The sequence below is a fragment of the Canis aureus genome, chromosome 6 (assembly GCF_053574225.1).
Source record: "Canis aureus isolate CA01 chromosome 6, VMU_Caureus_v.1.0, whole genome shotgun sequence".
Taxonomy (NCBI): domain Eukaryota; kingdom Metazoa; phylum Chordata; class Mammalia; order Carnivora; family Canidae; genus Canis; species Canis aureus.
Genome location: NC_135616.1, coordinates 40,097,663 through 40,109,749, shown reverse-complemented (window position 1 = coordinate 40,109,749; position 12,087 = coordinate 40,097,663). Strand labels below are relative to the sequence as shown.

At 52.3% G+C, this 12,087-nt stretch overlaps 1 protein-coding gene across 16 annotated transcripts in view; it reads left to right on the top strand.

Moving 5' to 3' along the window:
• Positions 1-2,494: 2,494 nt before the first annotated feature.
• ARHGEF11 (Rho guanine nucleotide exchange factor 11) overlaps positions 2,495-12,087 on the top strand; it is an 86,500-nt gene continuing 76,907 nt past the window's right edge. For 6 of the 16 annotated variants that reach the window (XM_077901176.1, XM_077901171.1, XM_077901169.1 and 3 more), the window contains exon 1: positions 3,957-4,409. In XM_077901176.1, coding sequence (XP_077757302.1) covers positions 4,378-4,409 — 32 coding nt within the window. In that variant the 5' untranslated portion in view covers positions 3,957-4,377. Of the gene's footprint in view, positions 2,859-3,954; positions 4,410-12,087 lie in introns of those variants that run through there. The other 10 variants (XM_077901177.1, XM_077901173.1, XM_077901164.1 and 7 more) reach the window with 4 other exon arrangements.

Here is a 12,087-nt window from a genome sequence, read left to right as displayed (position 1 = left end):
AAAACTCACTTCTTTAGGCTCCTACACTAGTGCTCTTTCCATTAACCAACCGCTGCTTCCAGATTCCTGCCACATAGTCTGTCTTGGCCCCAATCTAATATTCTATGTCTTATTTCTAAACCGAGACTTTCAGTTTGCTTAAGTGGCCAGTTGACTGCAGGGAACTCTATCCCACTAAAGCCATCCCCCTTCTCCATAGACTTCAAAGTGGAGTAGAGTGTACAAAGAGGTGCTCAGATGTGCACAAGAAAAATATTTAAGAATGCATGCACAGAAGTATTTAACTAGAGCAAAAATAATTGTTTAAGCTTTACCAATACCCATCTTTAACCTACAGGCTGACCTAGCACTCTCTCTGGGCCAGTGCTTCAGAAATCATCTGTCACGTGCAGTGCAGTGAGTGAGATGTTTCCAGGAACGAGGGGTAATGCCACATACAGTTCAGACATTCATTTTCTTTACAATGTAATGCCAGTCACCAGATAAAAACAAGCCTGTTAATTGCTACAAATTTGACATTTCTTTTATTTTTATTTTTATTGTTTTGACATTTCTTGGTAAAGAAAGGGAGAATGACCATGAAAATCCTTGTTCTGCAGATTCACTGGTTATCTCCAGGGGGAGGCCCAACAAGAGATATTGAACACAGAGGAGATACACTTTACTTTACAACATCCTGTGTTGAGGATTAGCTGGCAAGAGGTTAGTAGCACTGATTTCAAAAACAACAATCCACTTAATCTATTCCTTCAAAGTGAACATGATGGTCTTTTAATGAGTGAGAGTCATGGCTTTTCTAAAGAAAGTCACACATACAGAGAAAATGGTTAGAAAATGTATGACTACCAATGTTCCCAATATCGTGATTTTAAAAATTTATTTATCAAAAACGATGTGTGTCACCTGGAAAAGCTTTTTATTTTTTTTAATTTTTTGTAAAAGCTTTCTAAAAATATTTTTTTATTAAGTAAACTCTATGCCCAGCGTGGGGCTCTAACTCACAACCCTGAGATCATGAGCTGCATGCTCAGGCAGGTGTCCCTCCCATTAGCTGTAACACTTTTATGTGCACATTTGAAAAACTAAGAAATAGAATTCGAAAAATTTTTAAAGATTTTATTTGTTTATTCATGAGAGACACGGAGGGGAGGGGGGCAGACAGGCACAGGGAGCAGCAGACCCCAGGCAGGGAGCCTGATGTGGGACTTGATACCGGGACCCCAGGATCACGCCCCGGGCCGAAGGCAGGTGCGAAACCGCTGATTCCCTAAAAATCTGTTTTAAATGAAACTTCTTAGAGAGTTTGGTCCCACTTGTTAAAATTATAAAATCCAACACTTTCCTATCATTCAAGGACTAATTGACTTAAAATGTTAATTTACTAGTTGAATTTCAATGAAAACCTTTGCTTTGTGGTGAATGGATGGGAAAATGAATGCCATGATTTAATAAATACAATCAAGGATGCATTTCTTCCATTTTAATCTAGCTCTTTGAAGAGTATCTCTTCTAGTTATGACAGCCAATAAGATTCACTAAGTATGAATTTACAAATGTACTTCATCGTGGGGCGTCTGGGTGACTCAGTTGGTTGAGCTCCAAACTCGATCTCAGCTCAGGTCTTGATTTCGGATTGAGGGTTCAGGCCCTACACTGGGCTCCATGCTGCAAGTGGACCCTACTTTAAAAAAATGTACTTCATCTTTCTTTTGATCTTTTAATATTCCTACTCTAGGGTATGTTTCATAAGGTATGTAATAAAACACATGCACAAAATTATTTTGAAATATTCCATGTGGGACGCCTGGGTGGCTCAGCGGTTGAGCATCTGCCTTCGGCTCAGGGCGTGATCCTGGAGTCCAAGGATCGAGTCCCACATCGGGCTCCCTGCATGGAGCCTGCTTCTCCCTCTGCCTGTATCTCTGCCTCTCTCTCTCTCTCTGTCTCTCATGAATAAATAAATAAATAAATCTTTAAAAAAATATTCCATGTATTAAGAAAGCACAATCAATGTTTGTTGATCACTGGTTGATCTATCAGCACAGAGGGAGGGTCCACACTTGGGAGAATCATCTCTGCCAGTCGTATGGGAACAGAATAAACAATAGGACAATGACAATTTGGACCGTGGTGCTTCAGATGCCAGCGGACCACCTGTCTTTGCAAGTTCTGATCTAGGAGGTGGTGGGGATGGGGAGAAGGCGATGGGTCTTCCTTTTATTTGTCAACTTGTACCTGGTATAATTTAGGGGAATCTCCTGGGTTATTCCAATGGTCAACCAATGCTTATTAGGTTCTTTTTTCCTCTTGCAATTTGCAAACCCGGCCCTGGTAACATATTTGGGGGCACTGAGCTCTCCCCTCGCGGCTCGCGGTCATGTGCGGGTCAGGACAGTGTACTGTACATACACTTCCCCCAGGAACAGTCAAGGTGGTGTGGGAGGGAGAGAGCACAGCAAACACAGCACCGCCTGCAGAGCATTTTACCATCGCCTCTACCTAGGCAAGAAGACAGAGCTCATCCCCCCGTCCTAATAAAAAAGTTTCCTTTTTATCTTGTTTTTAACTACAACGGCAGGGACCTTCTGACTAATGTCATGTTCCTTGGAAAGATTTAGGAACTGTGATTCTATGAGAGGGTTTTATGAAAACAGAATCGGCCTCGAGAGGCTCTTCATTGGGTTGGGAAACGCTCCCGGGCGGGTACCCAGGTGCCCCGCGCAGCGGCGGAGGGTCAGAGCCCGGGGTGTGAGCCCCCCGGGCGGTGCTGTCGGACGTGGGGAGAACACGGGGAGCCGGCCGGTTTCAAGGGCTCCCGGCACCCAGGAAGGAGGCCGCACGGGTTTCTGGAGGAGAAGGTGAGCGCAGGGGTGGGGAGCGAGCGAGCCGCGGGAGAGAGGCGCGCCCGCGGGGAGGGGGCCGGCCGGCGGGCAGGGGGCAGGGGCACAGACAAAGGGGGGGCGGCCCCGGGCCGGGGAGGGGGGCGGCGGGGGCGGCGCACGCTGCCGGGGCGAGCCGGGGCCGGGGCCGGGGCCGGGGCCGGGGCCGGGGCCGGGGCCGGGGCGGCCGGCGGGCCGGGCCGGGAAAAGCCGGGGATCCCGCCGCGCCCGGGGCCGGCTAGGCCTCGCGGAGGGAGGCAGGCGCGCTAGGGGCTGGGGGCCGCGGGGGGAGGGCGAGGGGAGGGGAGGGGAGGGGAGGGGAGGGGAGGCCCCGGATGGGGGAAGGGCCGGGGGAGGGCCGAGAGGGAGGGGGGAGCGCCCAGGAGGGGGAGGGGAGGGGAGGGGAGGGCCCCAGGAAGGGGGGAGGGTCCGGAGTGGCGCGGGGGAGGGGGAGGGGAGGGGAGGGGAGGGGCGCGGAGGGGAGGGGAGGCGAGGAGGGCCGGCGGGGGGCGGGCCCGGGGGAGAGGCCTGCGGGCCGCGCCGCCGGAGCGGGGCCGGAGGGGGCGGCGCGGGCACGGGCGGCCGGCCGGGCCTGCGCCCCGAGGAGCGGTGCGCCGAGGGGGAAGGGCCCGGAAGGAGCCGCCGAGCCGCCTTCCGCGCGCGCCGGGCCGGAGCCGAGGGCGGCGGGCGAGCGGGGCGGAGGGGAGCCGGGGCCGGGCCCCGCGCGGGCGGGAAGGCGGGCGGCGCGGGGCAGAGCGGAGCCCGCGGTTGATGGCGGCCGGGGCGCGGGGCACGGGGAGGCCGGGGGCCCGGCGGGCGTGAGGCGGGGGCGTGGGCTCGCCGAGGGCTTCCTCGCGGGCTCCGCGGTGAGCGCTGCGGTGGTGGTTGTCGAGGCCGCAGGCCCGGCCCGGACTTGCAAGGCTGTGGCGGCGCGGCGCGAGCCGGTGCCTCCTCTCGGTTATCCGCCGGCCTCCCTGCCCCCCCCCCCGCCCCCGCGCCGGTCCGGAGCGGCCCTCCGCGGCCCTGGCGAGGCGGGCGCCGAGCTGCCCAGCGCGGGGCCGGGGCCCGCCTGCCGGAGCAGCCCCGCGGGCCGGGACCCCGAGCATGGGCTGCGGCGGTGGGCCGCCCTGAAGGCCGCCGGGTGCAGGGCGCGCTCCTCGGTGATTCATGCCTTAGCCCGGAGCGCTAACCTTGAAGAGATTTGCGGTTGGGTTTTTGGTTTCTAAGAAGGTCATAGCTTTTCCTCTTTTTTTTTTTTTCTTTCGGTTTTTTTCTCCGACGGGGGAGGGGCCGGGGGCTGAGAAAGGACAGCATGCTCGCTGGCACAAGTAGGATGGAGCCTCGGTTCCCAGGGTCCTGAGAGCCGGCAGGGAGCGTGAGCATCTGGCCCGGAGGTGGGAGGCCCTCCTCCCACGGTTCTTAAACATTGCAGCTCACCCAGCCCGGATCAGGACGTCAGAACTGCAGGATCCTGGCTCTGCTGAGACCCTGAGAAACCATGAGTGTGAGGTTGCCCCAGAGCATAGACAGGTAGGTGTACTCACGACGTGCTTTCTGACACTCTCTTACCCAAAGGCGGGGGGGAGGGAGGGAGGGAGGGACGGCGGGTGCTGCATTTCGGTAAAAGGACGCAGAGGAAGGGTCCGGCTGGGAGCATGGGCCTCCGGGGACTCTCCCGGCATGTGTGTTTACGTTCCCTCCGTGTGTCCATGTCCTGATTCAGTGTTTTTTAAATACCAGCCATCCACAGCAAAGCCAGGAGAGGAGAAAGGGGGGAAGTGCTTCCCTCAGTCTTTGACTTTTGCCCTACTGCAGGCTGAATTTGGGGCCGTGACTTACCAGTGTGTAGGGGGCGGGAGGCACACACGCTTGATCACGTGTGTCCCCAGGGTGGATTGGGACTGGCCTTAGGTGTTGAGCTGCTGGGGGAAGGGGCCTGGCAGGGGTGTGGGCCTCCACCCGCAGCTTTGCTACATGGTGGGGTTTGGTGATAGGGTGGATTCCATTTCTAGAATGAAGAGGATGTTCTTGGCTTGACGGATGGGACAGAAGCACCCTTTGCGCCCATCCAGATCTGGCTTTTTGCCAGTGAGTTATTTTTTTTTTTTTTTTTTTTTTTTTTTGCCAGTGAGTTATTGATGATGGCCCCCAAATGCGCGGTCGCCTTAGAATTTCTCCCTCTCCGAGCTTAGGGTTTTAACTTGAGACCTGCCAACCGGTGGATGCTCTAAGGTTTAATCTTCCAAGCCATTTTTAATAAGCTTGACTCTGCAAGATGGGCCATCCCTCTGCCTAGAGCCAGAACGGGTTGTGCTGGGCTCTCAGGCCTGATGGGCAGAGGTGCTGGTTCTTGGAGTGTGAGCCCAGGATCCACCCCTCCCCTCCCCCCAGCCTCTGCATCACTGGTACCACCACAGTTTACAACTTTGTGATGCACCTGCCTTCCCACCCCTACTCCAACCCTTTCTCAAGAATCTTGAGAGAGGGTTGTTTGGAGGGTGCTACACACATCCTAACTGGATGGATGGGTGGTTAGAGGACTGAGCAAGCAAATGAAAACCCTGGCTTGGAGACAGTGTTGCTGGAGGGGCAGGGAAGAGCAAGGAGCGGTGGCGTCTCTATGCCAGTTAACCTTTGATTATACATGCTAGTAGTAATTTCTTTCAGGCTATGGAATGTGGCCTAAGTATAATCCCTCCCAAACGCTAATCTCTGTATTGTCTCTGAGTCCCTGTTAGATCAGTTTGGCAGTCTCCCACCGGGGACCTGACTTGGCAGTGGGGAGAAGATAGTCAGCCACAAAGGACGTAAAGTGTGTGTCCCTTCCCCTTGTCATTGGTTTCCCTGTAGTTCATGTCTTGTAAAGGGAGGCCCAAGGTGCATCAAGGCAGGGAGGTAACATGGTTACATAGCTACCTTCTCTTTTTGTCACACTGGAATTTGGAAATTCGTGTACCTACCTGCCTTTTGTGAGGTGTGGATGATCAGTGATTTCTCTGAAATCAGGGATGTGAACAGATGAAAACCCAGGTTTGGGGGCGCAAGAAGGAAACCATGAGGGTTCCGGGGCTGATGGGAGATGCTCCTCTGGAGTTTGTATATCCTCCTAGACTGCTCGGGATTTATGGTATGGGGCGTCTCCGCAAGTGCTTTCACAGAACAGGTCTCTTCTGAGCTTCACAGCATTTCTGTGAGGCAGACAAAGTGGAGGTTATTATTCCCGTGGTCCAGAGGGGGTCCTTGAGGCTCAGGGAGGGCACCTAGCTTGCCCAGTGGCATCTGGCTGGACTAGTGGCAGAATCTGAGCCTAGTTATGGGTCTTCTGACCCAGGTTCTTTGCTAACCCCATGCTGGCTAACTGGGTTTGTATATTGGTCCTGTGGAATGTGGTTTTCGTGTCTCCTTTTGACAGTAGGATAAGATGCTCTTCGGTAGTCCCTTTGCACTTGTCTTTTTTTTTTTTTTTTAAGGTTTTATTTATTCATGAGAGGCACAGAGAGAGAGGCAGACACACAGGCAGAGGGAGAAGCAGATGTGGGACTCGATCCTCAGATCCTGGGATCATGCCCTGAGCCAAAGGCAGACGCTCAACCGCTGAGCCACCCAGGCGTCCCTGCACTTGTCTTTTTAACAGTCTTGGGGCTAGCACCATAATTCCTATAGTAAAGCACCTGTTTCTCCTGTGGGCTGATGGAGCTTTGCAGATTGAGAGCGTTCCTCACCCCTGCCCCTACCCCAGCTCTCTTCCCCATCAGAGGCTCAGGTCTCTTCCAGATATCTTACCCCTTAGGCTGCAGGCTCATTCTCCTGGACCTTTTGACATCTCAGGTTCAAGACTGTGGATTTTAAATTATAATTTTACATGGCACTGGAGAGATTGAGTGAAGAAGTGCTCCAGATTGTAGAGTCAGAGATTCTCTTACAGCCCATCAGTTTGCCGTGTAGAGAGTCTAGTGTAAGATGAGTATTTTAGAAAATTAAAGTACGTGGCTCTCGCTCACGAAGGGTGTGTAGTCTGACTGGGGAGTGAGGGAAGGGTAGGATTCCTGAAGACTGTGTGACAGTGACAGTGGGTGGTAAGCCCCAGGAAGGCAGGGCCTGTATCTTCTTTGCTCAGTGATGCGCCTGGGGTGCATGTTCCATCTGTCTGTGACAAGCGAGTTCTGGGAGGAGCAAACATGTCAGCAAGTGTCAGTTCTTCCATTTCAGGGTGTTTTAGCATTCCTGGTTGATTGCCTGCGTAGTCAGAACAAGGTCAGAGAAGGCCTCCGAGGTGGTGTGTATTTCTTAGGGAGGAGCCATGAATGTAGAGAAGTGTGGCCCAAAGTAAAGAAGCCTCTGGAATATTTCTTCAGAAGCACCTTTAACCCCCTCTTGGGACTGACACCTGGTTCCATAGGAATGAGAAGTATTTGTGATGAATGTGGATCTTTCTGTATCGGTCAGTTGTCCCTGACACTCAGGCTGGCACAGCTGCTCCAGTGCCCGGCCGTTTTGTTCATAGACAGCTTATTACCTGTGAACACATGCTCTTCTTGAGAGTTTCTGAAAGTGTATTTGATGTTGCAAGCAGAGGTAAGGACACTGAGTTATTTCTATGGAAATGGTGATGAGTTTTGCTAGACCATCTACATCCACTGCCTTGTCTCCGATGGCAAATATTTCTAAGCTGCCAGGTGGGTTAGGTATCTGTATCCATAGTACAGGTGTCCTCTGTGCAGAGTCACTTAGTCCTGTGGGCCAGCACAGATAGGGAAGCACTATATTTAAGCCAAGAAGTCCTGGTTTGAGCCCTGGCAATCCTCTTAACTCCAAGACCTTGGGCAGGTCACTTACCTTCTCTCATTTCTTCCTGGGCGAAGCAAGCATTCCTGTATATGAAAGGCCTTCCAGTTCACACTAATGCCGTGTCTCATTTGAGGATTATAACATTCATTGCATCTATCTCATGGGGCTGTTGGAAGGAGCAAATCAAATAAGATAATATAGGGAAGCTTGGGTGGCTCAGTAGTTGAGCGTCTGCCTCTGGCTCAGGGTGTGATGCCAGATCAGGCTCCCCATGGGGAGCCTGTCTCTCCCTCTGCCTGTGTCTCTGCCTCTCATGAATCAATCAATCAATAAAAAAAAAACTTAAAAAAATAATATACTTCAGATTGCTTTCTAAGCTGTAAAACTGTAATTTCAGGCTGTAAACTCCTGACTTTGTTTTAGCTTCATGCACTACTTTGTGAACTAGCCCAAAACAGATTTTGGATAATGGAAGGATCTTTGCATTGTTTTGAAGCATTTGACCAGAGTGAACAGGCCTTTTGTGCTGAAATACCTGGGGTTGGAAGGGAGGAAGATTCTTCCTATGGGCTGCCTTGGGTGATGGTCCTAGAAGAAGATGAGAAAAGGAAGCACCTTCCCACGAATTTTGATGAGTGGGAGAGGCTGCAGCTACTCTGGCTCCCTTGGACAGGAATAGAAAGGATGTGTGTAGTAATCTCTGGCTGTTCCCAGTGCAAAGTAAATCCAGACCCAGCAACTGTCCTTATCAGGGATCTGAGGTTGAATGTAACCTTTTACCATCTGCAGCCTTTTTTTCTAGAAGAGGCACCGTCTTGGGTAAGGTTTAGGGGGAAGGCTCAGGAAGGAGGGTTGGTCATAGGGTTGCCCTGAAAAGAGCCTTGGGCTTCAGGGAAAGTCTGTAGAGAGGAGATGCTGGTTGCCCACACTGGGCTTATCTAGAGAGGAAGGAGGTGGCTCCCAGAACTCTTACCACCTTGGCTGCAGGTTCTTATGGGGCTCTGGGCCCTAGAATCCTCATTCAGCTAACCTCCCATTCAGAACTACAAATAATAAAGCCTCCTGCAGTGCTGAGTCTTCTCCAGAATATACCCTTGTCCTATCTGGGGTGAGATGGGAGGTGGCAGTGGATTTGCAGATGAAACATTTGGTAGGTAATCACCACAATGGGCAGGAGCAGGTTGAGTTTAACTTCAGATACTCAGAAACATTTCTGAAAGAGCACCCTTTGATTAACAAATTTATTTAGCTTTTTATTAACTGTCAGACTACTGTCAGAGTCCCTGACATCCATTTATGAAAATATGTCAAAAATAGGAAAAGTTAGATGACTGGGATTTCATCAAAATAAAAAAAGATTCTGGGACACCTGGGTGGCTCAGCAGTTTAGCGCCTGCCTTCGGCCCAGGGTGTGATCCTGGGGTCCCGGGATCAAGTTCCGCATCAGGCTCCCTGCATGGAGCCTGCTTCTCCCTCTGCCTACGTTTCTACATTTCTCTCTGTGCGTGTCTCATAAATAAATAAAATCTTAAAAAAAAAAATTAAAAAGATTCTATGAAGGGCAACAGCCAATTCCCAACAGAAGAGTCCTGGAAACTCCTAGCCTGCACTAGTAGAGTTTGGGACACCTTGGCTCACCCTCTGAAGGTCTGGGGTTCGGGTTCGATGAGGGAAGGGCTTTGCTCTTGAGGGGGCCGTTTCTATCCATGTTGGCTGAATCTGCTTCAGGCCTTCACAGGGGCACTCACTGCCTTTAAAACTCCACTTGATTGGTTTGTTATTTTAAAAACTTAATTCCAGGGTTCATGTTGTGGTCTGCAAACCCTCTTCTCCCCAGGGACAGTGTATGCTTCCTCTTCTCAGTCACCGAGTGGCTTGTGGAAAGACCCATACCTGGACGGCTCCAGCCTCCAGGGTCACTCCTGCACCCCATCGGGGAGGCAGCAGTAAAGAAGCTGCAGGTTCTATCTCAGAAGAAAAAGGGAATCATTACTTTATTCACAGTCACGTTGGATCCCCAGGGGAAGAGCCTTTGGAGCGCCAGCTACAACCTCTCGGGTCTGGTTCCCCTGAGAACACCGTGCCTATGTCCTTTCCAGAGCCAGGATGCTCCCCACTGCCCCAGGAGTCTTGCTCTGACCTTCTGGAATCAGAATCTGGAACAGAGCTGGGCACTGAAATGAGGGAGGAACGTGGAAGGGCTGCAAACTCATGACCCCTCATGAACCCACAGTAGGACCTGGGGCGTGCTTTCCTGCTGGAGAAACACCTGGAGTCATGGCAGGAAACTCACATGTGTCCCAGCTCTGAAAGGGTCACCTTGCCGGTTTATCTTGGCTCTAGATGGGGCTCCTCTGGAGCTAGTTACTGCAGATGGAGGGTCTCTCCCATGTTGGGTGGCCCCTCATGGAAGGCGGTGCCACACTGTCCGTGGCTAGGGCTCCTTTAGGGTCTCAGACTTGCCTCTGCTACAGTTTAATCCTGACTTCAGCATAGGTCCTAAAGTCCTGCGTGTACCTCTGTCATCTTTACTGACTTCCTCAGGATTTCCCTTCTCATTCTAAAGAAGAATAAATGAAGATATGAATGCACCAGAAAGGAGCTTTGAAAAGTCAGAGTAAGTGATTTCAGAGTGGTGATTTCTAGTACTTTCTCCATTAGTATTTGAAGCTACTATAAAATGGTCTGATGAGACCTGTAGTCACCGGTCATGGCCTCGCCTCCGTTCACATAGGGGACCCAATGGCTCCAGCAGTCCTCCAGGTGATACCCCGTGATCCGGGCAAGTTGCCGTCAGTTTGTTGGGCGGCAGATATTTATCGCAGAGCCGCACGCCTAGCCCAGTTTTCGGCATTCTGGCAGATAATGTGCAAGAATGTGGAGCTTACGTTCTTGCTGGGAAAGGTTATTAGTGAAACAGCAGGAAACCGTGAAGGGATAGTACGTAATTGCTGAATCCCGATGTTACCCAAAGGTACATTTAGAGAAGAGCAGAAAGTTGGCGCGTAGGAGCGGTGGCTTGAAATCAAGAAGAGAAGAGAGGTATCGTCAGACCAGGGAACAGCACAGGCAAAGGTCGCAGGTGGGACCAAACATAGTGGTAAGATTGTTGGTCTTTGTGGAGGAGAGAGTGATTAGGCTGTGGAGGGGTAGGATGGGCGGGTAAAGGTGCTGGGAGCCAGGGAGGTTTCTGTGTTATGGGGTAGTAAAAACAGCCTTTACAGAGAGAATGGTGACCTCCACGACATGTAGATGGATAGAGCCTGGGGCCAGGAGGGCCCCAGGGAGGTTTTGCGGCAGCCTTGGCAAGAGATAATGTTGAACAGACAAGAGGGGCAGGATCTGAAAGACATTTTGGGAGGAAAATCAACAAGGTCTGTTAAGGCTGAATCAAATTTGATTCCCCAGGTCTTGAGACTGATTGGCTGGGAGGCAGGTAGGGAGGTGGCTAGAGAGAATAGGATGGCCGGTGAGCCCACCATCTCCTGGTGGTGCCATGCAGTCCTCTGACGATGGCACAGCCAGTGAGACATCCTGCTAATATGACCCATCGGTTGGGCCCCCTCCACAATAGCCGTGACTCTGAGGGGAGCTGGGAGAGGAGCTGTGTCTGGCAGATCCTTAAGGAAGACGGTCCTGATCTAGGAGGTGGGCATGCATTTGATGGATCTCGATGAACCAATCCCACCCCAGCCCCACATAGCCCACCAAACCCCAGGGCGAGAGGCGTGCTTTGCAGACGCAGTGCTAGGACCTGAGTCCCAGAGTCCAGGATCTTGAGTGAGAAGGTCTAAGAGGCACCCTTGCTCGGCTGCTAACTAGCCACGTGGCCTCTGGTGTCTGACATGATGGGTGTTGTGCAGGTGGTTGCTTGGGCAAGGACTCAGGGGGCTCTGGTCTGTGCTCACCCTAAACTAGGGACCAGCAGACACAGCTTTGGGGACGCCAAACACGGTACGCAGGATCTCATCCTAAAGGCATCCGTTGCTAGGCACCTGTGGTGTCTTTACTTTCCAGCCCAGACCTCAGCAGCCAGGCTTCACGGCCCCTTCGTTGGATTCAGCCCCATCGAACAGTTGCTGGTCTTCTTCCTGGGCCCACACACCTCCCTCCACATCTGTACCCGGGCATTCCCTTTCTCCCCACGGCCGCAGGGAGACCTATCCTGGCCAACACCGCCACATCGGCATGTTTCCATCATCCAGCATGCCTTCAGCACACACAGAGCGTTGGGCTCAGTTATCTCTTTTGGGTGTGGGATAATTAATGTACAGGTTCCAGCAGAAGGCCTCGCCCGTAGTACACTGTGGTAACTAAGTGCTGGTGTTCTTTCACTCTCTCCGTGTTTTCTGCTGGTGGTCGTGTCTTCTCCAGCTGCCCGGGGTTCAAAGCGATGCCCGTTGATTCTTCTGGGTTCCTT